The sequence below is a fragment of the Mercenaria mercenaria genome, chromosome 10 (genome assembly GCF_021730395.1).
Source record: "Mercenaria mercenaria strain notata chromosome 10, MADL_Memer_1, whole genome shotgun sequence".
In the NCBI taxonomy this organism is placed as follows: domain Eukaryota; kingdom Metazoa; phylum Mollusca; class Bivalvia; order Venerida; family Veneridae; genus Mercenaria; species Mercenaria mercenaria.
This window is the reverse complement of record NC_069370.1, coordinates 57,705,875-57,733,864: the sequence shown is the minus strand read 5'-3', so window position 1 is coordinate 57,733,864 and position 27,990 is coordinate 57,705,875. Positions and strand designations below refer to the sequence as shown.

At 36.7% G+C, this 27,990-nt stretch overlaps 1 protein-coding gene across 2 annotated transcripts in view; it reads left to right on the top strand.

Annotated features, from left to right (window-relative positions):
- The window catches only part of LOC123561460 (natural resistance-associated macrophage protein 2-like), a 28,232-nt gene extending 1,437 nt beyond the window's left edge, over nt 1–26,795 (top strand). The window contains exons 1-13 of one of the 2 annotated variants that reach the window (XM_045353837.2): nt 7,181–7,613; nt 13,997–14,119; nt 15,647–15,873; nt 16,242–16,380; nt 16,702–16,857; nt 18,819–18,888; nt 19,200–19,303; nt 19,671–19,760; nt 20,384–20,634; nt 21,740–21,815; nt 22,618–22,695; nt 22,971–23,003; nt 24,805–26,795. In XM_045353837.2, coding sequence (XP_045209772.1) covers nt 7,422–7,613; nt 13,997–14,119; nt 15,647–15,873; nt 16,242–16,380; nt 16,702–16,857; nt 18,819–18,888; nt 19,200–19,303; nt 19,671–19,760; nt 20,384–20,634; nt 21,740–21,815; nt 22,618–22,695; nt 22,971–23,003; nt 24,805–24,981 — 1,716 coding nt within the window. In that variant the 5' untranslated portion in view covers nt 7,181–7,421 and the 3' untranslated portion in view covers nt 24,982–26,795. Of the gene's footprint in view, nt 1–7,180; nt 7,614–13,996; nt 14,120–15,646; nt 15,874–16,241; nt 16,381–16,701; nt 16,858–18,818; nt 18,889–19,199; nt 19,304–19,670; nt 19,761–20,383; nt 20,635–21,739; nt 21,816–22,617; nt 22,696–22,970; nt 23,004–24,804 lie in introns of those variants that run through there. The other variant, XM_045353838.2, reaches the window with a different exon arrangement.
- Nucleotides 26,796–27,990: the final 1,195 nt, after the last annotated feature.

The window sequence follows — 27,990 nt, the reverse complement described above, 5'->3', positions numbered from 1 at the left end:
ACTGGTGCTATCTCATTTGCACATTCTTTGTATGGATTTAAATTTTCAAGAATCTCTCTCGAGCACTATATTCTGGTACATTTATTTTAGACAAGCTGTTAAATGGGCTATGTCCCAGTTTTTGTAAATCATTGTCTGGACCATTTGTGAAAAAGAAAAAAGTTCGAACGTCATCAAATCATAGAAAGAAAGCATTGTTTTACATGAAAATTTAACAGCATGTAAAACATTTATATTATTCTACAAAACCATTGGCAATTTACTCATATATGTATTGAATTCTGGAAAGGGTCTGCATGAATGGGTCACACTTCTGGACAGTTCAGCGCCTTTAAAAACTCACCATTTTTAAAAAGCTGTTACATGTCTTCGTTTTGATGCAATTGCAACATCGTACGAGTGTTTAAACTTTACATAAGTAGGTAAAACATCGTTTTTGACAATTGTTTACATTTATTTCTTTACAAATGGCATTCTTATTTAAAGGGGAACAACTCCTTCAGAATATTTAAAGTATCTAAGTCTGTGGGACAAAACAGTAAAACATGTATTGAATAGATAAGTTGTTGGTCAAGATGCTGTTCATTCGTTAAAAAAATCCGTTGTTTTGTGATATACTGCTAAAACTTAAAGGAGTTCCATAAATCTTGAACATAAAAAAGTTTGCATACGATTTTGATAGGCAAAATTTCTTGAACAATTCTTAAATTCGGATCAGTTTGCCTTTTGTTTTTCTGTTGATTGTAGCTGAAGAAAGAATGTCAACAAACGGAATACAATGCTCAATGAAACCAGGAATAACTTTTACAGTTTCGGCCAAAATGGAATTTGACCAGAGTACAATGTCAAGTAAATTACTAGTAGTATCAGTAACTCTGGCGGGTCCAGGTATCATCTGAGTGAAACAATAGGAATCAACAAAATCAAAAGTTACATTAAAGTTGTGTTTTACAGCTTTTGATTGTCGATTTATATCTCCAAGATTCAGGTCCCCTCTTATGATAGTGCACGTTCTAATTCATCTATGCATCTAAAGTCCTTGTCAGGCATGTGTGCACAACTAAAAAGCAAATCGTTCTTACCCTTCTGTTTATATATACCCGTATTATTTCTGAGTCCGAATTTAGTTCAGAAGGTGAAACACTTTTGAACTTTTTAGACACTAAAATAAAAACACCACCTCCTTTTCTGCCATTCCTTTATAATTTTTGGCTTTAACCAAGATTCATTGCCAAGCACTACATCAGACTTTACTGTAGCTAGCATATATAAAAATCCTCAATTTTTCTTCTTTACAGATTAACAATTCACAGTAACAACTTTCAAATGTTGTATATACTTATATTTATAATATGATGGTTTCGGCTGACGTTTAGAGCATTTGCTGTTATTTGAAGGTTTGCTGATTAGTGTGCTACAGCTTTATGGCATAGAATGATTCACTCCACATGGTGACTGAATAAATGAATTGTCTGTTCTGATGGAGGAGAATGACTGATCTAGATCTAGTGATTCTGAGAAACTAAAAACAATGAAGAATGAAAATGTGGTAAACCACAATTTGTGCATTGCCATGATTCATTTGAATGATCAGAATGAAACTGATACATTATAGTACTCATACCCTGGCATTCGGCGTGAAAACAAGTATAACAGTCCTCACAAAATATGCCTCAGTCTTGATGCCACTTCGCAAGTGCCGAAAAGATCAAACCTGTCTGGTCCAGGATTTGACTAAGTATTAAAAGCCGTTCAAGAAGTATAAAACATAGGTAAGTGAATGTGAAGCGGTTCTGGCCGAACGGACTTTTCTTATGGCGAGTGATCAGACCAAAACACAGTCCAAAATACAAAGACAATTTATTTGGCTTGCTTGATTTGGATTTAGAGATCACAGTTATGTAACGGCATCAATCTGACTAAATACTTGATCTTCTAAACGAAGATCTGAGAATGACCCACTAACATTCGTCTTCTGTATATTTTGGATTTCCAATATTGCTATTTTGATTTTCGCAAATCTATTTTATTTGAACCAATCAGACGACTTCTTCGAATGTCAAAGAGTAAGAAAAATGAGCAGTCAAACCAGGGCTCTAACCAGGGACCCCTTGCTTACAGTGCAAGTGGCCTACCGACTGAGCTAACCGGCTATCTAACACATTATGACACAAGAATTATAAATATCAAACATCAACGCTAACTTTAGATTTGCAAAATGTTGTAAGTTAAGCTGTGATTATCTAGCGAAAGGGTCGTCAGAACGAGGCTATCAATAGCTCGTTCTCAGATCCTAAGCGTAGCGTAATATGAGATGTACTTTAGTTAGATTTGTAACGGCGTAGTTAACCTAACCAGAATTCCTGGATTTTATACCAGTGCTAACCTGTTCCCCACATGAACCAGAGGTGGAGCAGGAATAATTTCAGGTACAATGTCTTTTATCAATCGTTATGTAAAACACACACCTCGCCCGAGGATCGAACTCACGACCCTACGATTCGTAGATCTGCATTTTTCCTATTGAACTGAGCGGACGGACACAATTTATTTGAAACAAAGGGGCGACAAACAATTTTACAGAAATTGTTTAATAAGAATGCTTCTTTTTGAGATGGTAATTTGTGCTCATTTTTTAATTTCAACATAGATTAGTTGGTCTGATGACTCTTAAATCTTATTGTGTGGTGTATTTTCTAGATTTCAATCCAATGCAAGCTCGGCACTCATACTATGAAGAGTTGCGAGCATAAGCCCCTCTACATATCACACCGAAGGGTACAAACAAAGAAATTAAGGTCGCGAAAATCAAAAATATCTGCTCGCATCAGAGCTTTTCTAAAGGTGCTCCTCATCATAGCTATTTCATTTGTAGCGAGAATACAGGAATAGTGTGTGAATGTTGTTTCGCAATACATTTCACCTAAAGATTCGCAAGAAATAGTAGAAAACGTCGGATTTTTGCATGTTTTTGGTGTCTGCTCCCCATTATGTCACCATTTTTCCATGATCGAAATGCACGGTTGCACTTTCTGACGAAATGAAAGGATTTCCGCCAAAATGTACAACATGTATATCTTTTTAAGGACGCGGCCCTCGTCTTTGTTCCATGAAATTTCCATCTAGTAATAAGAAAAAATCTGTGAAAATTATGGAACGCCGGCACTATCTTCTGTAGTCATGAAAATCGATTATTATGTTTGTATTTTATTATATTATGTACCGAAATCTTTACATGTTGTGCAAACATATTTATGTTATGTGATTATATCGCTGTGTGTTGTGTGTTTGTAGTAATATTATGATATTTTTGGTTATATTACGTAGAAACATCTTTACATCATGTAGACAACTTATTACATTATGTGCATTCTTTACTATATTATGTCCATACTTTATTACATTATGTCCGTTCTATATTTCATTATGTGCTTTTATCTTTACATTGTGTGCATCTTTTATTATATTATGTCGTTAAATATTTTTATTATATTTTGTCAATACTGTCTTATATTTTGTAATGAAGTTATTATATCTTGTGCAAACTTTGTTATGTAGTGGTAACTTTATTATGATGTAGTGGATATTTTGAGCGGGATGATAACCTGCCTCGACACCGGTAAGTGGGCTATTCCAAATAATATCTGACCCCCCCCCCCCCCACCCCACCCTCCCCCCACCAACCCTCATGGAAGGCACATTGTTTTGTCCAGTTGGGGTATTTCCTGACAGTTGTCCAGTGGGGTCTGTCCAGAGGGAGGGGTGTTCTGGAATCGGTTTGTCCAATCGGGTCTTTTCGGGCAAAAATGCCTTCCATAGTCTTGTCCAGCGGGGTCTGTCCGATGGGAGACCTGGAAACGGTTTGTCCAAGGGGATTTTTTCAGGCAAAAATGCCTTCCGTAGTCTTGTCCAGGGGGTATGTCAAAGGGGGGGGGGGGTTCTGAAAACAGTTTATTCAAGGGAGTCTTTTCGGGCAAAAATGCATTCCATAGTCTTGTCCAGGAGGGTCTTCCGAGGGGGGTTCTGGAAACGGCTTGTCCAAGGGGGTCTTTTCAGGCAAAAATGCCTTCCATAGTCTTGTCCAATGGGTCTGTCCGAAGGGGTTCTGGAAAAGGCTTGTCCAAGTGGGTGTTTTTTTGAACAAAATGCCTTCCATAGTCTTTGTCAAAGGGGATCTTTTCTGGCAAAAATGCCTTCCCCAGTGGTGTTTTTGCCACTGACCGTTCCAAGGCGGTGCCCCACTGTGTTCTTTTTTTGTTCGTTTTGTCCTCTTGTGTAGGCTTAATGTGTGTGCGCGTGTATGTGTGTGTGTTCCTTTGTTTGTTCGTTTTGTCCTCGTGTGTTGGCTTTGTGTGTGTGCACGTGTATGTGTATGTGTGTGTGTTTGTGGTGTGCACGTCTGCGTGCTGTAGGTTTCGTTTTGGGGAGGCTGCGATTTTGGTACGTTGCATTCCCTGTTTGATATTTGTCTTTGTTTCCATAGTCTTGTCCAGAGGGTCTGTCCGAGGGGGGAGGGGGCAGGTTTGGAAACGTTTGTCCAAGGTGTTCTTTTCTGGCAAAAATGCCTTCCATAGTCTTGTCCAGGGGGTCTGTCCGAAGGGGTTCTGGAAACGGTCTGTCCAAATGGGTCTTTTCGGGCATAAATGCCTTCAATAGTCTTGTCCAGGCGTGGGGGGGGGGGGGGGCTGTCCGAGGGTGGGTTTGGAAACGGTTCAGAAGCATAAAGTTTGGTGTTGCTGGACACAAACTTGGACAAACCGTTTCCAGAACCCCCATCGGACAGACCCCCTGGACAAGACGATGGAAGGAATTTTGTCCCAAAAAAACGCCCCCTTTGACAAACCGTTTCCAGAACGAATCCCCCTCGGAAGGCCCCCTTCCCCCTGGACAAGACTATGGAAGGGCAAACCGTTTCCAGAACACCTCCCCATAATATTACTACAAACACACAACACACAGCGATATAATCACATAACATAAATATGTTTGCACGACATGTAAAGATTTCGGTACATAATATGATAAAAAAACAAACATAATAATAGATTTTCATGACTACAAAAGACAGTGCCGACATTCTATAGTAATTGCTAGCAATTACAAAATGGGAAACTCCTCGTGGTTACAACACACTAAATAGCTATTCTTCTTTATTCTATATAAAACTGACATATTTCCAATGGCCGCAGCACACATCAGGACCCATTTTAAATGTCTGTAACTTACATTTTCTTGAAGAATATTGTCAGTGCTGAATAAAAATCAAAAGAAAAGTGGGGGTCATGTTTGATGCAAGAAAACTATTTTCAGCTTAAAAAATGAGACCCCAAATTGTAGTGGTGGTGTATGATCCATGACAAATTCTGTCATGTTGTTATTTTATTATGAAAATGCTACCTACATGTCAAGCATAGATCTGTCATGTGATTTTAGCAAATAAGTTGCATATAGCTCTACAGAGAGAAAAACATGAGGACTATTTGTATCCGCCATTATGCGATATCAATTTTTGTATGCGACTGGTAGGCCTATCGAAAATATATAACACGTATTCATCCGCACGGAAGTGTTCCACAGAAGACAAAAAATGGTCATCGAATTCTTGTCGGACCTTAATGTCAGTTGTCAGTTGTGTCATTTGACGGAATGATTACATACCTGACCCTTGATACCAGAAATTGATAGGCAGGTACTAACTTAAAAATTGGACCCACTATTGCTCCGAAGTGCCAATTTCAGAGTTTCCCGTCTTGTAATACAAACAGCATTGATGGCTAAAAGTACATTTTCCATGCTAGGTGCACCAGCCTTAAATATTACATATTATGAAAAACAAAAGGCCTCCGTTGGCCAAGCGGTTAAGGTCGCTATCTTCAAATCACATTCCCCTCACCGATGTGGGTTCGAGCCTCAATTGGGGCGTGGAATTCTTTATAAGAGGAAGCTGTCCAGCTGGCTTGCGGAAGGTCGGTGGCACTGTCCAAGTGCCCACCCGTGATGAAATAATGCCCTGAGAGAATCCTGGGGTCTTCCTACACCATGAAAGACTGGAACGTCATTTGACTGTCGGAACATTCTACTGGAACGTCATTTGACTGTCGGAACATTCTACTGGAACGTTATTTGACTGTCGGAACGTTCTACTAGAAGATGTTTGCGGACAGTAGGCACTGTAATCTCGCTGTTTTCTACAATGATCGCTAATGGCTGGTGATCTATTATTAAAAATGTATGCAACATTGTATCAAATAAATAATGTGAAAAAAAGAGAGAAAAGGGCAACTGTCAATACAAAAAATGTATGAGGATTAACACAATGTGGTACATGTATTTACCATCCAAATATAAAACACATTGGGATTGTAAAAATAAGAATGTCGGCCTTCTGCTTTATACGTGTACATTACAAACATCAAAATACATTGTATATCCAGCTGATTACATAAACTGAATTTATTATTATGGACAAAATCAGGCTGGTTGTTTAAGAATTATGACATTTCATTTTTCAAAAAATGTGCCGTATACTTTAGCCATGATAACATTTCGTAACACTACTTCTTTTTGTGTTCCTATCACAACCCTTTGTTGCGCATACCTCTGAAAGTATTTGACCATGAGCCATGAAAGTTTATAAATCTGTGAATGTTCTTCAGCATGCTAAGGTGTGCACCTGTGGTAATTTCCCTACTTAGCAACAACAGTGTTATTTTGTTAATTAATACATTCAAACTTGTATGACATAATTCTTAACAAGAAGTATTTTTTTAAAAGGTACTCGGCCTCATTAGTCAATGCACACTTTAAACTACGAAACGTGCATGTACTCTGCACTTTTACATGTATACGATCGGGTATTTATAACGCAAAACAAAATGTAGTTTTTAAAGTAAAATTTTCATGATTTTTATTTAGAACATATTTTACAGAACACATATTTTACAATCATAATCTAGGAAACTTTGACAAAAATGACATACTTTTCGCTTCTTCTCTTGTATAAGATTATATTACAAGATTTTTTAAATTATAAATTATTGATAGAAACGTTTTATCTATTTAAACACTTTTGTACATCGTTTTTGCTTGTGAATTATTGATATTTAAACAACTAGATTGAATTCGATCAGTTTATGATAAGGAAATGAATTGACATTATATGTTATATATTTATGTATTTATAAGGTTTTAGCAATTCTTACTGTAATATTGAATGTATGTAATGCATTTATTTGAATATGAGATACATACAAATCATGTTTAAACCAAATAAGGAAATCGTGCGTAACCGTATTTATAATTATCTCGTGTGCTACTTTATAAAATCGTTTAGTGTAAAATATACACATACACTGGTAACCTAGTTTGTGTGATATGGATTTTCCTTTTAAACCGTTTTGTGCAATATTTCATTTCGGAATATGAGTGAGAAAGAGAGATTATTAGGTTTGAATCTTGAGGCCGACTATGGGACTCCGGACTCTAATGTGAATACCCAGAGGACTGGCTATGATGTGATAGGTCCACCAAGAGGTCCACCAATTCAAGTGGAGGAGCTCACTTTTGAAATAGGTCCTCAGCAAGTGCATATTCCCATAACATCAAAGGGTCATGTAAGTGTTGATTACTTGTAATTTTATATTTTGTAGTTTAAAACAAAAATGAAATAGATCATGTTCATTTTGAGCACATGAAATTCACGAAGTTTAAAACTACGCAGGTTCTTTTCAATTTTCTCAAACTTTCATTTATGCATAGTCTTATGAGTATACTGTGCCTAGAGCCCGCCCTCTTAGCTCAGTAGGTAGAACGTTGGTCTACGGATCGCCGCGGGGGTCGTGAGTTCGATCCCCGGGCGGAGCGTATGTTCTCTGTGACGATTTGATAAAAGACAGTGTGTCTGAAATAATTCGTCCTCCACCTCTGATTCATGTGAAAAAGTTGGCAGTTACTTGCGGAGAACTGGTAGAGAATCCAGAAACAGTGGTTCGGTTAACTGCCCGTCGTTATGACTGAAATACTGTTGAAAAACGGCCATTAAACCCAAAACTAACAAACACTATGATTAGGTCTTGTTTGATTGATTATTAAGCAAGTGGTTGAAGTTTATAACTCAACCTAATTATATCTCTTTATTTGCATTAAGTCCAAATGTAATGGATTGTAGCGGAATGCACCAAAATTAGGAATCCAACTATCTGCACATGCAGTTCGCTATGCAACGTCTCAATAAAGATGAGCTGCGTCCTTGGTATATGAAATTACATGTAAACAGTCTAACTTAAATAATCATTACATTATTCAGAGTGTACAAATAAATAGCATCTCTTACGAAGCTGTCAGATATATTCAAAGGAAGTTTTCGTGATGTCAAGCTTTATAATGAAAGTAAGAGCCTTGTGTCAAGAAACAAATGTTATTATACTCTGGCCTTACCTTGAAAACGCAGGGCAGTTTGATACTTTCGATAACCCAAACACATGATACCACAATAATCATTATTATCACATTAAGTAATGTTTAACTATCATTTATATCAATGATATGGAGATAAATAAAGTCCTGTCTCACATGAGAAAATCGCTTATATATTATTATCTATATCATGTTGAAAAGAAAACAGGATACTAGGCAGTCCGCTGCACAACCCTTTTTCAAGAGCGCTTTTGCTTTGAAGTATATACGGTAAATAATAACAAATATGAGAACAGTTTACCGCAGAGAAAATTCATTCTTGCTGAACCTTGTCATTTATATAAACATGTTTCGAAGCGGAAAAAAAACATTATTCTATAAAAACAAAATAGCATAACTGTCGTCCGGGATTACTAAAGCTCACAGTTGGGTTAGTCATAACGGCCAAGATGTCATATAGGTACATTTTGATGTGTTTCTAAATGGTTGGAGCAGGAGGTATAATTTGGTCAAAAAAATCGGTCAGTTTTCCATGCCCAGTGTAATATGCTGGCAATGGATGGCACACTAGAGATAAAAATAATATGTAATGAGGAGAGACCTTTGTCACAAATCATATTATTGATACCCCTGTAACGAATACGGTCATATGTCCAGTTGGACATGGCCGGAACAGGAATGGCTAAAATAGGACCATGCACCAAACGAATTTTTTCAGCCTAATATTGTACCCCAGCACTGAAGTAACGCTACAAGTGGGATGACTAAACATTAGTTTTGCATGCAACTTTTCAGATGTTTTAATAGTAAACCGTGGGTGGTAACAGTTGTACATTTTATTCTATTGTTTAGCTCAATTCCTCATGTGAACGTAGGTTTAATATACATACATGTATTTGAAACTAACTGGTTTCCAATATGCACCAGGTGTAAATGTTACATAGGCCCAATTGCTACAAAACTATCCAGAGCATTTTCATCCACACATTCTGAATGATCAGCATTATGCGGATAGAACAGTCTCTTCGCTCAAACTCGTAATTTTGCATGAATTAAGACTTGAGGTCTAAATTGGTAGAATTTGCTTCAGGATTCACCTTCAATTAATTAGTGTAAAAAATAGTAATTTTATATCAGATGTAGGATCCGATATACTATTTTCGTGCTGATTATACATGTAAAGGGAAGCAACCGCCTGACATGTTGTAATCGATGAGCTTTGATAAAATATTTCTGGTAAAATCAAGCAAATCCTCATGTCATAAAATTACATCTGAACGAACTTTCTAAAAGTTTAAAACATGTTAAAGTAACTATTTTCACGAAAATAAATCGACAACGGGCCGCATACTAGCTTTTTACAAAGCTAAGCTCGTTTTGTGGTTTATGTTATAGGTCATGTGGCGACCTTCCAGCTTTTCATGGTGGTGTAAAACCCCAAAATGCCATAATAGCCATTGTTTCAGGCATGACGGTGCCACCGACATTCATTAAGCGAGTTAAATGGCTTTCTCAAATGAAATAATTCTATATCCCAAGCTACATTGATTCGAAACCAGCGACTTTAACCGGAGGCTCCTAACTGAAATGTGAAAATGTAATTGTTTTGTCAGTCTAAAAAGATATATCGATCACAAATTACACAGAAAATGTGAAAACAAATATGTTCGGTCTGTTTGCAAAATTAGATCTTGTTCGAGAATATATTTTTATTCTTCACAGGTGTGAAGAATGTGACTTGTGAAAACAATGGCCAAAAAGTGTTGCCCATTTGCTGAGTTTTCAAATTCTAAGTTTGGTAGAAAACATTAACAGTTTTTGTCTGTAATGTTGCTTTTTATGCTTTTTACACTGATATAGTGCACAGTTGGGAAACAGATATATCCTCTGTACAATGTGTCCACTGTTTACATAGTTTGAGCGCGCAACAGCGAAACAATGTTATAATGAAGTGAAAGCCGCAAACAAGAGGTTATCCAGTGCATCTCTTTATTGTTTGCTAACTGACATTGTAGATGATATCCACCTGAATTAACTCACAACACACTTTTATAGAATGTGTATCATATGATAGATGTATATGATATGATAAAAAATACATAATATTATGGTAAATTTACAGCATATTATTATATAATGAAAAAGCACAGAATGTAATGACAAATCTGCATAACACAACAGAAATCTACAGCGAACAATAAAGAATGCACAACATATATTAAAAGTAGGCCTATATTATATAATGAAGAAAGTACAATCATGATATAAGGGAAAATATGTGTGATATACCAATACTTAAGCGCAGAAGACAACTCTGGCCTTTCATATAATTGAGCCGCGCCACGAGAAAACCAACATAGTGCATTTGCGACCAGCATGGATCCAGACCATCCGCGCAGTCTGGTCAGGATTCATGCTGTTCGCTTTCAAAGCCTATTGCAATTAGAGACACCTTTAGCGAACAGCATGGATCCTGACCAGACTGCGCGGATGCCAAGGCTGGTCTGGATCCATGCTGGTCGCAAAACCTCTATGTTGGTTTTCTCAGGGCGCGGCATATATAAGCATTATACAACGATATGATGAAGTGAATGAGGTTCAATACGTAAACCTCTTGCTACATTTTGAGGACCTCCTTCATTTTTGTTTTTCTTGAAAAACACCTGCTGTATTTCTAATAATTTGTGGTTATCAATATGAGAAAAAAGTGCAACTATTTAAAAAAAAATGCTCGGTCGCTTCGCTTGTTCGAAAATACCATTAACATGTTTTAATTATCAACTTACTGAAACTGGCATATTTTAAATATTTTACTACTGTCTTACCTACACAACCAATTAACATTGATAAAGCTTCTTTGGTAGGGTATATTATAAAAAAAAAAAAAAACCTATGGGTCACGTGTTCTAAATTCCTTTTATGGCAACTATAGTAGACTTTTTTTTTCGATTTGATTTGAAAGCATTTTGATAAAATTAAGTTTAACAAACTATATGGCATGGGTCGTATTACAGTTACTACACATTGAACTGTCGCAGGTACACGTCCCAACACTTGCAATCTACTCTAATTTACGAGGAAGTATATATGTACTAATATAGTACTTCCATATTACAAGTTTTGATCTTTGTTTTGTTTCCAATAACTTTACTGTCGGTAAAATTGATAAACTTCGAAATAGATAAACAAAACACATGATACAGTATCATATTTCTATATTCAAATATGTCCATTATGATTGAAAATTGAAAATGCCATATATATTCGTGGAGAAGAAAAAAAGGGGGGACTTATAGGAAGTCTATTTGAACTTTAGCTATGAACGTATTTAATCAATATGTTCATGTAATGGTACACCCTTGTTTAAAATGTTTAGTACATTATTACCTGAAAGTGAGGAAAGTGTTTGGCTCGGCTCGGCGAACAATTTGTTAGTCCCTTGAGGTTCAAGTCAGTACTCGTGCACTTTACATATGTGTTACATAACTGAATCCCTTGGCTATAGTTTTGTTACATCATTGGTCCAAAGTCTATATATCAGCTATCAATTCTACAGCGTGGTCATCGGCCTCATATCAGTGAGTTAACTGGACATAGATATTTTTCTTATCAGTTTTGATGGACATTTGTTTTTCTTCGAAAAGTATTTGTGTGCAATGAAAACTTAATATTTTTATGAAAATGGACTTATCAAGTTTAAAAAGCAATGAAATAGCGCTTGCTAATGCTAGCGAAAGTATTGAACAAATAAAAAATATCGAGAATGATGGTGAGAGGGTATCACGTGACGACATGCCTACTTTTGTCAAAATACCAGACACCGCAAATGTGAGATTTAAACATTAAAGATTCTTAAGGAAGGGAAATACTAGAATTAAAGTGACACGTTTTGATATCTATCAGAATCTTATTTCTTATGTGTATTTATGCTCCATCGAAGAAGGAGGGATATATTGTTTTGCAGATGTTGGTCGGTCGGTGTGTCGGTCAGTAGACCAATCCGTTTCCGGATATTAACTCAAGAACGCTTGTGCCTAGGATCATGAAGGTTGATAGGTAGGTTGGTCATGACCAGCAGATGACCCCTATTGATTTTGAGGTCAGTAGGTCAAAGATCAAGGTCACAGTGACCCAGAACAGTTAAACGGTTTCCGGATGATAACTCAAGAACGCTTGGGTCTAGGATCACGAACATTAATAGGGAGGTTGGTCATGACCAACAGATGACTTCTGTTGATTTTGAGGTCAGTAGGTCAAAGGTCAACGTCACAGTGACTCGGAACAGTAAACTCGTTTCCGGAGGATAACTTGAGAACGCTTGGACATAGGATCACGAAACTTAAAAGGGAGGTTGGCCATGGCCAACAGATTACCCGTATTGATTGAGGTCATTAATGTCCAAGATCAAGGTCACAGTGTCCCGGAACAGGTAAACATTTTTCGGATGTCTCGAGAATGATTGGGCCTCATGAACGTTGATAGGGAGGTTGATCATGACCAGCAAATGACTCCTATTGATTTTGAGGTCAGTAGGTTCAAGACCACATTGACCCGGAACAGTTAAACCGTTTCCGGATGATAGCTTGAGACCGCTTGGGCCTAAGATCATGAAAGTTGATAGTGATTTGGTCATGACCAGCAGATGACCCATTTTGATATTGAGATCAGTAGGTCAAAGGTCAAGGCCTCAGTGACCCGGCACAGTTAAGCGGTTTCCGGACAATAACTTGAAAACGCAGATGGCCCCTATTGATTTTGAGGTCAGTAGGTAAAAGATCAAGGTCACAGTGACCTAGAACAGTTAAACGGTTTCCGGATGATAACTCAAGAACGCTTGGGTCTAGGATCATGAAAGTTAATAGGGAGGTTGGTCATGACAAACAAATGACTGCTATTGATTCTGAGGTCAGTAGGTCAAAGGTCAACGTCACAGTGACCCAGAACAGTTAAACCATTTCCGGATGATAACTCGAGAATGTTTGAACCTAGGATCATGAATGTTGATGGGGAGTCTGGACATGACCAGCAGATGACCCCTATTGATTTTGAGGTCAGTATATCAAAGGTCAAGGTTACAGTGACCTAGAACAGTTAAACTATTTCAGGACAATAACTTGAGAACGCTTGGACTTAGGATCGCTATGACGCCTGTTGATTTTGAGGTCAGTAGGTCAAAGGTCAATGTCACACGATTGACCCAGAACAGTAGAATTGTTTTTGCCAAATAACTAGAGAATGCTTTGGTCCAAGATCACATTTGATACGGAGGTCACTTATGACCCATAATTATTGACTTGAGGCCAGTATGTCGAATGTCCAGTTCACAGTAACCAAATAATTTCTGTTCCTTGTGCCGTTACCGAATGCATCAATGGGGGCATTTCGTGTTCTAGTAGCTCTTGTTATATTTCAGTTGAACATTATCTTTGATATGCTGGTACCAATTAGTACTTTAAAGTAGGTCTACGTCTGCTGTCCTTCCAAGAACTATCACCAAAAGCAGGAGTATCGATACGATACCCTTATATGAAGTAGTACTTATATATCTTTGAATAACATAGTAAATTGTGCCATCTTTCAGACTGGCTTCAGCTTCAGAAAGTTATGGGCCTTCACTGGACCTGGATTTCTTATGAGTATAGCTTATCTGGACCCTGGAAATATAGAATCGGATCTACAAGCCGGTGCCATAGCAAAATACAAGGTATATTTGTGAAATCATTCATGATAATCTCATTGAATAACACATTGCAAATACATCTCTGCTAGCAAATTCTTCTCTACAATGGTAGTTAGTTTCCCCCACTGGTTACTCTTTAGTAAACTTCATAAGGTCACTGACAGAATTGCAATATGTATTACACAATACTACGTTTTGCATTAGCGGCGTTCTTTGGACTTCGTTTTATGATTATGTTATATAAGGTAAATAATACATGTAAAAGTACTTCAGTTAATTACGCAGCTTCTTCTAGTACATTTGATCCACTTTATATTTTGCGTGTTTGAAATACCCATCTTAACAATATTGATGTACTTATCTTGACAATGTTAATCTACTTATTTCACTTCCGTTTTGTCTTGAACTCTGCGTTGACCCATTAGTATTATCTTAATTAATACAAGTACATCTTGTGATATTATTGTCTGAAGAAGAATCGAACTAAAACTCAATCTGTCATAAATGTCGATTATTTAGTCAACACAATACTGGAGTGTCCAAGCAGTCCTCAGTCCTCAGTGACGTATGGTCATGTTCTAGAATTATTCGATAACGTTATTCAAACTTCACAGTCACAAGTTGCATTTCTAGCTTCAACAACATATCACGCATCTTGTTTCATACGAACTTTTAACAACAACAACAACAACTTTTATTAGCAATATCGACAATTACATGTCTTTGGCTAACGAATAGTAAAAATATGATCTATATCGTTTGTACAACATGCGTAAACATAAACAAATTACAATCTCGACAAATATACTTCCTTCAGAAATTTACAGATATTATTCTGAGTTCTCTTTCTGTCAGAGGACATCAAATTGTCAAATTTTCTCAGAGTTTGGCAAGTATTTTGCGCGAATATTCATATATCTCGGGCAAGTCATAACAAAATAAACAAAATGTGATAAAGGTTGTTTATTGTCAAGAATATAGATAAAATTTGCATTTTTTGTTCCCTTGTCGATCAGTCAAGGTCATAGATCCAGATAGCTTAATCCTGACCTTATGACGTAAATGTGATTTACCCGTGCCTGTTAAGATGTGAGTTCCGTGTATAACAGCCCTATAACGCATAATTAAAACAAGTAAATTATCGGCTTCAATCTGGCTGATAACACATTATGCCCTCAGCTTTAGATAAACTTTTCAGCACATTCTATACTAGAATGTAGAGTGTTTCCTGTCATAGCATCAGCAGATGTACATAACATGAAAAAACACAAATGAGCCGTGCCATGGGAAAACCAACATAGTGGGTGTGCGACCAGCATGGATCCAGACCAGCCTGCGCATCCGCGCAGTCTGGTCAGGATCCATGCTGTTCGCTAATAGTTTCTCCAGTTCCAATAGGCTTTAAAAGCGAACAGTATGGAGCCTGACCAGACTGCGCGGATGCGCAGGCTGGTCTGGATCCATGCTGGTCGCATACCCACTATGTTGGTTTTCTCATGGCACGGCTCAAATTATCCTTTATATTTCTATAGCCTCGGTGTGTGATTTCAGTTACTATGGGTGTTGATGACGTCAACCATTTTGGGACTGGTTCTACAGTTGCTAGCCGCAAGACTGGGTTGTGTAACGGGCTTGAACCTAGCCGAGGTGTGCCGACTAGAATTTCCCAAGATTCCCAGAGTGGTACTCTGGCTTATGATGGAAATCGCAATCATTGGTAGCGACATTCAAGAAGTTATCGGATCAGCTATTGCAATAAATTTGCTCTCCGCGGGAAAGTAAGTGAATTAACCATTAACCAGTTGCTGACGTCTTCATTTTTCAGATGTTGAAAGGAAATACATGTAATAAGCTTAATTATACACTGAAGTCACAATGAATATCTAAGTAACAAACATACTGAACGTGAAAAACATAACATGTAATTATGTACTGCTGTAAGTAAAATAAATGATGTACGTCGAAAACCGTTTCCTGATGTGCAAACTTTATAGACAGCTTCTTATATAACTTAAATGTATGTTAGAAAATTTCGTACCCGCAAGTAAAAATATATGTCATTATAACTGACAAATTGTAAACGTCAAAAACATAATAAGCCGCAAAAATGCACATATCAATGTATTGCCTGGTGTCTAATTTTCAGAGTACCAATATGGGCAGGTGTCCTGATAACTGGAGCAGATACATTTACCTTTCTCTTCCTGGAAAATTATGGGCTTAGAAAACTGGAGGCGTTATTTGGTGCTCTTATTACGACAATGGCTTTAACATTTATGTATATAGTAAGTTTGAAGTATACATTTAAAACTTTTTTTGGTTCTCGATATTTTACACCTGGCCACTTTTCAACTTGAATGATGGATAAAGATTCCAAGTGCACCTCGTAGCATTATTTGCCGAAGCTGTATTAATCACCTGGATAGAATCATCGGCCTTCTACAAGCCATTTCTCTATTAAAAGAACGGACCATTAAATAGATACCGTTAAATGTTTTTTTACTTATTTAAAGGGGATATCGTGGCCTTTGTAATCTGTTAATGTTTGACGGCGGAATTCTGTCGTGGCGGGAGTCCTTGTACTCATTTTATTCTCTTTGTTTCAGTACATAACGGTTGTGCCTAACCAAGTGAGTATTTTAAAAGGGTTGTTTATTCCATGGTGTGAGGACTGTAACAAAGCCGAGATTCAACAGCTGGTAGGCATAGTCGGTGCTGTGATCATGCCCCATAATATATATCTACATAGCGCTCTCGTCTTGGTAATGTTATTTTTTAATTCAAACTCAAACATTTTATTGCTGAAGGCCGCCGGCCCATGACAACATAGTATAACAAAATATATATTACACCTATTGACAATGTGGTGTATGGTACATGATTGTATATACATGTACAAGTCAGTTCAAAAGATCTTTTCTGAGTTTGCTTGCATACCATATATACATTGCTAAATTATTGACAATAATTTCATTAGAAGAAGACATCAATATATAGAACTTGTGTACATTGACATTCGTAAAGAATTTGTAAGGAATATACTTATGCCTGAGATCGCTATACACAGGACATTTAAGAACAAAATGATACTCTGTCCCTATATCGCCTTGACAAAGTCTGCAAATACGTTGATGCCTAGGAATATTATTATATCGTCCTATTTCAATATCCAAATCATGTGCTGAACATCTTAGTTTACTTAAAGCACTTCTAAATTTTCGAATATTTACACAATTCAGATAACATTCATGTTCAAACCGTAATTTAAAACAAGCATATGTGCTGAGTTTACTACTATCTCTAACCTTGCCAAACCATTCTTGGATACATTGGTCAATCAGTCTGCCTACAAAATTCTTAATAAATACATTTTCATCATGCACATTCTGTTCCAACCATACATATCCGAAGCCTACATTATTCAGTAAACTTTTGACTCTTGTAGCCCAGTTATTTTGACCACTTTGGTCTAAAATATACATCATATCATACGCTTTACGGACATATCTACTTTGATCTAGCTTTAATATGCGTAGCCAGTATTTTATTACTCTTTTAGCCGTAGAAACAAACATAGGATGTCTACCACAATCTCCTACAACCGCTGCATTGCATGTCCTACGAGGAGTACACATGTATCGTTTACAGGCGTATATCTGAGTCTGTTCAACTGATTGCATCTTATTTGTGCCCCAGATTTCCGATCCGTACAACAACACTGGTGAAATTTTCGAATCAAATATTTTGAAATACGCTTCCTTAGTCAACTGACCATATTTATACAATTTTGAAAGTAAATGTACAAGGACTCGCTTCCCTTTCAGCGCTTGTTCATTTGCCATTTTTGTTAAAGCTAGCTGGTTAGTGAATAGAACACCAACTTATGAAAACGCCTTTACTACTTCAATTGGTTCATTCTTGTAGGTCCATTGTTCAGCTCTCGATAAAACGCTACCATTTTTATGTACCATGATTTTTGTCTTATTAACATTTACACGCAAGTTATAATCGTCACAGAAGGTGCTTAATATATTTAGTAAACGTTGCAAACCAACAACTGTATCCGCTGTCAAAGCTAAATCATCAGCAAAGAATAATGATAATATTTCTTCCGTGTGTGGGAAGAGCTGTATACCTGCATATCCTGATTCTCCAATCCGCTTAACAAGATCGTTTATGAACAGGATAAACATAATCGGACTCCCAGAGCAACCTTGCTTTAATCCGAGAGGACACATAAAACTCCCCGTCATATCTCCATTAGAACACCGTACCTTAGCCTTTACTAATGTATACATGGCTTTGATAGTATTATAGAGTTTTCCATGTACCCCATTTGATGACAATACTTGGAACAATTTTGGTCTGTTAATCAAGTCAAAAGTTAATTCATTACAATGTATGCTCAAAATATAAAGAACTTTTAAAATGCGTGTGATCCATGATAGCATCAAACTGTCCAAATCTTGTTCCAGTTTTATTTTACATTAACATTCATAAAAGAGCTGTTTTACATTCAAAACAAACACCATGCTTCGAAATTCTCGTAAGATAACTTGTCGTAAAACCTGCCAATTCGTTGGCATTATTATATAACACAGAACAAGAACTTAAATCGCTTCCACAAAAATAAAAACAGTTGGCTAAAACATTTAGAATATCGCACTTTACTTCTTTACAATGAAATTAAATGTAGTTTTGTTAATTGTTCGACGTTTTTCAGTCTAGGGACATAGATAGACGAGACAAGGGTGCTGTGAGAGAGGCAAATATGTATAACTCAATAGAATCAGGTTAGAATATATTTAAGCACATAGAACATTTTTCCGACCTGAAAATTAAACTCGATATAGCCTTTGAACGCTTTCACGGTTGTGATGATTTCATAAAGCAAACCGATTTCTGTGAAAAATTATTAGATGTAGACACGTTAATAAAGTGAAGAATACTGCTCCTGCCGTATGAAATCCACACAAAACATATATTTAATTTTGTTTGTTCACTTATTGGTGATAAAAGGTCAGCTTTTTTGAAGATTTTTCTTTTACTTTCGTAAGACGGGTTTTATTATAAACAATTTCATGGGTACAGTCATATTTTACAGGAATAGCCTTGTTCGTTTCATTTCTGATCAACCTGTTTGTGATGGCAGTGTTCGCGGAAGCATTTTCCGGTCCTGGTTATCCCGATCCTAGTCTTAGAGTGGCTGTAAGTATATGTTTGTTTACGATTAGAATTACTTTTGTCAATGCTTAGTATAACTTGGAATAGTTACTGAGGTTTTACAGGAATATGCTTGCTAATAAAATCACACACTTGCCTCTCTTTTAAAAGATGGTCTTAAAGGCTTGGTGGTCTTAGTGTAAAGGTGTTCTGTTTGACTTTTTGTTAAGTCAGACACAGTTAGCCTGCTTACTGCACTGCATTAATGATATTGATTTATTATTTATTTGGTAGACAATATATAAATACTATTTTAACTGCAATATGTCGATAAAGCGTATCGATTTCTCTTCACGCTTCCCTGCTCGGCATTACGAACATTTTTTACAGTCGCATATTTGTTATTTTGCAGGGTAAATGGCTGAATGATCAATATGGTTTGACTATGAAGGTCATCTGGGGAATAGGGATACTTGCCGCTGGTCAGAGCTCCACAATGACGGTTTGTAAGCATATATGGATTTTAAAGTTAAAACAGTGTTCAAACCCAGAAATAGGGTTTCATAGGAATTGGGATAAACGTTTCAGAAGAATAAACAGTTTTGATAAGGAAAAATTCATTAAAGGATAGACTTTTTTCTAACTTTGGCTATTTTATATTTGATTCTAACATCACTCAGTGTGTCTGTCTTTTAAACAAAGAATGAGGTCAATCGTTATACATTCTCATTATTCTGTGATAAACAACAATTGACACACGGAACAGTAAGACAACATTCTGACATCAATTTTGACGTCAGTAGATATATGGTACACCACTTTCCAAATTAGAAAAAAGTACATATTTTTTATCAACATTGTACCGATAAGGGGAAGTAACACTGTGTTGGACTTTGAATTATTATCATCATGTTTATGAAGCATGTTTAAATAAAAAAAATGGACATTAATGGTCGTACATCATTCAGATGCTTGGTTATTTAACCACTCGGGCTAACTCCCTCATTGTTCAGTTCCTGCGTATCTGAACTCTGAACCGTGGTTAATCAAACTATAAAAAACCCGAAGTCCTTGATTATTTGCTAAATATCCAACTCATTGATATTGACTACATTTTTTTTACAGGGGACATATGCTGGTCAGTTTGTGATGCAAGGGTTTTTAAACATTCAGTGGCCTAAGTGGAAGAGAGTGTTATTGACTAGATCCATAGCCATGATACCAACAATCGTTGTTGCCTTGTTGGCTACAAAAGACCTTGACCTTATGAATAATTGGCTTAACGTGCTACAAAGTATACAGCTGCCATTTGCATTATTACCCATACTGCACTGCACAAATAGCAGGAGAATCATGGGAGATTTTAAAAATGGAAGGTAGTATCACTCTTTTTGCTATCTAAATTCATTTCTGATCACTGTGGTTTGAAGGGCAATGTTAAAATATTTACAAACTCAAGAAATGTGCAGTTGTAAAAGTACATAATCATGTGTATTTACTATTAATCAAGATTAGAAGTCATGTTAATTGACATTACAGTATGGTATCGGAATATATCACATAAAAAAATTTAATTAATTCCCCCGAATCTATCCGATCGGTTTGATATTTCAGCCCTCCTTTCCGCTATGGTTTAGAATAACAGCGTCAGCTGAATGTTTCCATAGTCTCGAATACCATTTTCATTCTATTTAATGTAAACTGACTCCTAGACTAGGACATATGTTTCAGTTATATTTTCTTTTTTATATTTTAATTCTAGTAAACAGTGACAGTCTATATCCTATTCCAATATCAGGTGTCTTATAGTCGTTTCTCTGAGAAAATCTCCAGAATTTCCAGACTTTCAACTCATTTGACTCTTATGAAATTACATTAAAAACATGAAAAAAATGGGGGGAAATGTTTCTTATTGTCAGTCTAGTTGCTAGTCTATATGTTATGCTACATTATATCATCCTGAATTAATGAATTATATTTGTATGTCTAAAAAGATCGTTATGTAAAGCATACAGAAATGAACTAAGAAATATTAGTCTTCATTGTTTATTCATGCTTCTGAAGACAGTATTTATTTGATATCTAATTGATAACTTTAAGGGTATTCTTGACTCAAATTGTGTATAAAAACATGAGCAATTACTGGATATAGTTTGTGTAAACATAAAATTCAAAACTGTATTTATATTAACAGTACCATGCATTTAAGTTTAAAATAGTATATACTTATTACATGTATTGTTTAACACAGTATAAAGTGTTCTTCCGCTAAAATCTGGAATTGTTTTAACAAAATTAATGGCTACGTGACATTTGCATGACATGAATGTAACTCTACATGCTCAGTTAATCTGTGTATTTAGTAAAGGTAATCAATTTGATAGGTATTTTCTACATTTAAAGTAATAATCTAAAGAGGAAGTATTTTAATAGTGAATGATGGGTATTGGGATATCTTTAAGACTGTCAGCTTTATTACAGGGTTATGAAAACAGTTGTATGGTGTCTTGCTGTTTTGGTTATGGTTATAAACTTCTATCTCGTGATATTATTTGTTGTAAGTATTTTGGTATTGTTTTAGTTCAAAATGTCCATCAGATTGCAAAGGCAATGTTAGAAACTGAACTTTGATCAGTAAAGTTAGTGCCATGCTACGAATATGCATTCGCGTGCAGTGAAACGCCGCTCACTCAAGTATTAATGCCTCAAGCACCTGGGGTCGCTCGGGCAAATCAGCGTGGTCCATGACCGTTTTTCTTAAATAATCTTTGTTTTGATCATTTGAAAACACTGAATAATTTTAGCTTTTTCTCTTCCACATGGAGCGTTAGCGATCTGTATTTTACTTAATGTCATTTAATGTGAACTGGTAATATCATGAAAGCAGGTGTAATCATTTATTTGGAAGTAACGATATATCATTTGTGTTGTGTTTTTTTTACCATGAATTGGAGAGATGATATATTTTTGAAGTAAGGATATGATAAATGAATACTAAATTCCAGGTCGTGTGAAATGACGTGGCAGCAAATGCATATATTCTGTGCTATCGCTTCTAAGGAAGCTGCGATGTTTTAAATATACATGTAATTATTTCAAAAAAGTTTGCGATATTCTAAACATTCATGTAACTATTCATATACTTACTAAACATGTAATTTCATAAAAGTACGATACAAAAACTCTACATTTAATTTCTATTAAGATGTGCGATGTACTAACTATGCATTAATAGTTAGTATTGATAATTAGACCTGTATACATTTGATCATTCATAAGGAATTTGCGACATGTAATCATCTAGTAACTACGTACTCAATATAATCGTATAATTTACAAGGACATGTAATTATTTACAGGGAAGTGGCCAAGCCTGGTATATTTATTTCATCACGGCTATAATATTACTTACCTACAGTTGCTACGTAACATATATTGTAAGTATATTTCGTACTAAATAAAATTAGAAGTAAAGAACCGTGGTCCTATTTTTTCAAAATTCCGCTTTCTTCGTGATGTTTTCAGTCAGTTGTGCAGTTCTGTTTTTTCTTAGTTTAACTTTTTATATGTTTTGAATGACATCGATCCAGATGGAAGTCAAAGGCGACTTCCTACATTTAATTGCATTTTATTTGAAAAGGAACTTAACGTAGTAAAACGGAAACGCCATTTTTATATCACTTTAATCAATTTACTTTTCCTCTCAATATAGGCTATTGGACCTAGCAGAATTCTACAATTAAAGGTAAGGACACATCTAGTGTTATATTTTTAAAAATTTTACTGGATAAATGGAAAACAAGTGTTCTCTTGGTTATTAACATTCACAGAAGTTTTGCTAGGGGCCTTCGTAGCCGAGTGGTTAAGGTCGCTGACTTCAAATCACTTACCCCTCACCGATGTGGGTTCGAGCCTCACTCTGGTCGTTGAATTCTTCATGTGAGGAAGCCATCCAGCTGGCTTACGAAAGGTCGGTGGTTCTACCCGGGTGCCCGCTCGTGGTGAAATAATGCACGGAGGGGCACCTGGAGTCTTCCTCCACCGTCAAAGCTGGAAAGTCGCCATATGACCTATTTATAATTGTGTCGGTGCGACGTTAAACCCAACAAAAACAAAAAACAAAGAAGTTTTGCTAGAACGGTATACAAGAGCATACTATTAGGTAGTCGCACTCGGGTGGAATATCGTCTGATTGGAGTGTCTCCCGTCTCCCTTATACTTAGGCCCTTTTCTTGAAAGTTCCTTAAGGCTTTGAATGTTTATGTTTAAACAGATAAACCAGCTGTCCTACTAAAGAATAGTTAGAAAAGCACTACTTTCAATATTGCACATAAAGGGAGGCAATCAAAACTAGATTTAATAAAATATTGGAAACAATTATCGAAAATAGAATTTACTAAGAAATGTTTATAACAAAAAGTGTTTCAGACATAATACATGTATAATCAAAAGCATCTTACCCTTAAATTTGCGCAGTGCGTGATATATTCAACTTTTATGAGCAAGACTTCAATGTGTACAAAAAAACTGAAGACTGTTCGTTTTGGCTCGCGTTTTGAAGTCAGTATTAATAGAGCATTAAATAATAACGCCATACGAGTTGGTGTAGATGAATTTATGCATGTGTTTTTATGCCCCCGAAGGGAGGCATATAGTTTTTGAACCGTCTGTCTGTCGGTCTGTCGGTCTGTCCGCATTTTTCGTGTCCGGTCCATATCTTTGTCATCGATGGATGGATTTTCAAATAACTTGGCATGAATGTGTACCACAGTAAGACGACGTGTCGCGCGCAAGACCCAGGTCCGTAGCTCAAAGGTCAAGGTCACACTTAGACATTAAAGGTTATTGCATTGATGGGCGTGTCCGGTCCGTATCTTTGTCATCGATGGATGGATTTTCAAATAACTTGGCATGAATGTGTACCACAGTAAGACGACGTGTCGCGTGCAAGACCCAGGTCCGTACCTCAAAGGTCAAGGTCACACTTAGACATTAAGGGATAGTGCATTGATGGGCGTGTCCGGTCCATATCTTTGTCATCGATGGATGGATTTTCAAATAACTTGGCATGAATGTGTACCACAGTAAGACGACGTGTCGCGCGCAAGACCCAGGTCCGTATCTCAAAGGTCAAGGTCACACTTAGACATTAAGGGATAGTGCATTGATGGGCGTGTCCGGTCCATATCTTTGTCATCGATGGATGGATTTTCAAATAACTTGGCATGAATGTGTACCACAGTAAGACGACGTGTCATGCGCAAGACCCAGGTCCATAGCTCAAAGGTCAAGGTCACACTTAGATGTTAAAGGTCTTTTTTCATGATAGTGCATTGATGGGCGTGTCCGGTCCATATCTTTGTCATTCATGCATGGATTTTAAAATAACTACGCATAAATGTGTGACACAGTAAGACGACGTGTCGCGCGCAAGGCCCAGCTCTGTAGGTCAAAGGTCCTAAACTCGAACATCGGCCATAACTATTCATTTAAAGTGCCATCGGGGGCATGTGTCATCCTATGGAGACAGCTCTTGTTTATTTCAGATGACGATAGCACAGCGTTTGGGTCGTGACACAGCGTACTTGGAACATGAGATAGATCGCCATAATCATCAAGAATATACTCCAAAATATGAAAATAATGTTGAAAACATAAATAAAGTTAACGAACTTCATGATGGCGACGACCTTGGAAACAACCCCAATGTTATGACGCACTAACACATCTTCATGTGATTGATACAGACTTTTAAAATGATATAAATTTAAGATATATACATAATATTCAAATACACGTTGAACTGGATGTGAAAGTGGATCTTGTGAACACAGGTAAAATAATATCTGGTTCACAATATCCGCTATCTCCTTCAACTAATGGTGCATGTGATACTAGTATTTGTACTTAGATCGTTGATCTTGTGGACGTGGGTAAAACAATACCAAGTTCACAATATCCGCTATCTACTTCAGCAAATGGTGCATGTGATATTTGTACTTAGATCGTTGATTTTGTGGACGTGGGTAAAACAATACCATGTTCACACTATCCGCTATCTCCTTCCGCTAATAGTGCATGTGATATTTGTTCTTTGATAGTGGATCTTGTGGACGTGGGTAAAATAATACCAAGTTCACAATATCCGCTATCTCCTTCAACTAATGGTGCATGTGATATTTGTACTTAGATCGTTGATCTTGTGGACGTGGGTAAAATAATACCAAGTTCACAATATCCGCTATCTCATTCAACTAATGCTGTATGTGATATTTGTACTTAGATCGTTGATCTTGTGGACGTGGGTAAAATAATACCAAGTTCACAATATCCGCTACCTTTTTCCACTCCATGTTTATGAGATATTTGTTTTATACCGACAAATGGGTGATTTATTGAATAAAAACTTGTTTGCGGCATTACGCATTGTACAAAATATTTATCTTCAAGTAACATGATATCTAGTACATTGTATATATCATTTTGAACACAGTTTCATTGTGATGTCAAATTTGTGTCATATACAAGCAAATACGCTAGATACAATAATGAGGATTACAAAATGTAAGCATTTTTTCTCGAATGAGCATGACTGTCTTCTGCTATAAGTGAACGAGCAATCATGCCTGCAAACATATATCATTACTATGTTCAAGCAATCTTCACAGTTCAAACCCTGCTTGTTTTGTGTGATCCTTTAGATACCTATACCTATAGTTGAAGTTTACATAATTGAGCTGCGCCATGGGAAAACCAACATAGTGGCTTTGCGACCAGCATGGATCCAGACCAGCCTGCGCATCCGCGTTCGCTTTCAAAGACTATTACAATTTGAGAAACCGTTAGCGAACAGCATGGATCCTGACCAGACTGCTGGATGTGCAGGCTGGTCTGGATCCATGCTGGTCGCAAAACCACTATGTTGTTTTTCCCATGGCATGGCTCATATAATAACGTGTTCATTCTTTTTGGTACTTCCTATGCGCATTTGCGCAACAGACTACTTTGATGAAAATAATTCAGTTTGGACATCAGTGGTTCAAACACGCCAGATAGCTGGCTTTTTAGCTCGGCTATTCAAAGAATAGGTTGAGCTATTGGACTCGTCCATTCGTCGGTGTTGTCGACCCGATTTGGTTAAGTTTTTGTATGTAAGCAGATATCTCGAGATTAGATTGAAATTTCAAACACTTATCCACTGTGATGAGCTGACATGCAGTGTACAAGTTCCATAGCTCTGTTGTGCATTTTTACAACAACAAAAAACAAATCGCTTTTTCGACCTTTATATTCATTTAGTTGTCATTAGTGACAAGGCTGTTGATTAGTCGAGCGTGGCTGTCCTCCGATTGATCTTGTTTATTCTGTTTCTGTGACTGAATTTTGCAAGTTAAACCTTTGAAATAGATGATAAAATATGTGCACTACTGTGATACATTTATATGCTTCTGTATATATAGTAATTGTATGATCCATTGCATAAACAAAATTAATTTCTATACATATTTTTATTTATATACATGTATTATCATCACCATTATTGTTGTTGTTATTGTCAGTGTTACTACTACCACTCCCGCTGGCGCTAGACCAGAAAGAAAATACCACAGTACATGTCAAACCCTACCCATAGGTATGAAAGCATTAAATATGCGGAGTGTCTCTGTGATTTGAAATATTGAGACAATGTGACTGGTTCACGGTGGAAGATAACTTACCAGTTGTTCAATATGCATAGTATCCATTTACCGAAATGCGCGTTTTAGGTGAGGAACGCGCAATTGAAATGGGTTAGTACATTTTCCCGTTCCTGACCATGTTTCCTATAATATAGTAAGCGTAGGGTATAACTTGTACATTTGTTGTTTGGGTTTTTTTTGGGAGGGGGGAGGTTTACGCTGTCACCATCACGCCGTCTTTTGTAAAAGGTCTCCCCGTACTTGGATTCAGTCCTGTTATTAACCAGGTTTTCAACGAAAACCTGAGTTATTAGACTGGGGTAGATGTCGGTCGGGCGGGCGGGCGGCGGCGACGTCAAACTGGTGTTTCCGGTCAATAACTTTTGTTTCGGTAAAGATATTTGAATAAAACTTGCTATGTATGTAGCTTATATCAAGACAAAGGCTGGGATTGATTTTGGGGTTTCTGGGATCAAGGTCAAGGTCACTGTTACTTAAAATAGAAAAAGGGTTTCCGGTCAATAACTTTTGTTTCGGTAAAGATATTTGAATAAAACTTGGTATGTATGTAGCTTATATCAAGACAAAGGCTGGGATTGATTTTGGGGTTTCTGGGGTCAAGGTCAAGGTCACTGATACTTAAAATAGAAAAAGGGTTTCCGGTCAATAACTTTTGTTTCGGTAAAGATATTTGAATAAAACTTGCTATGTATGTAGCTTATATCAAGACAAAGGCTGGGATTGATTTTGGGGTTTCTGGGATCAAGGTCAAGGTCACTGTTACTTAAAATAGAAAAAGGGTTTCCGGTCAATAACTTTTGTTTCGGTAAAGATATTTGAATAAAACTTGGTATGTATGTAGCTTATATCAAGACAAAGGCTGGGATTGATTTTGGGGTTTCTGGGGTCAAGGTCAAGGTCACTGTTACTTAAAATAGAAAAAGGGTTTCTGGTCAATAACTTAACTTAGGAATGAGCTATCATGATGAAACTTGGTGTATAGAAAACTTATATAAAGTTGTAGCTTGGGATTGATTTTGGGGTTTCTGGGGG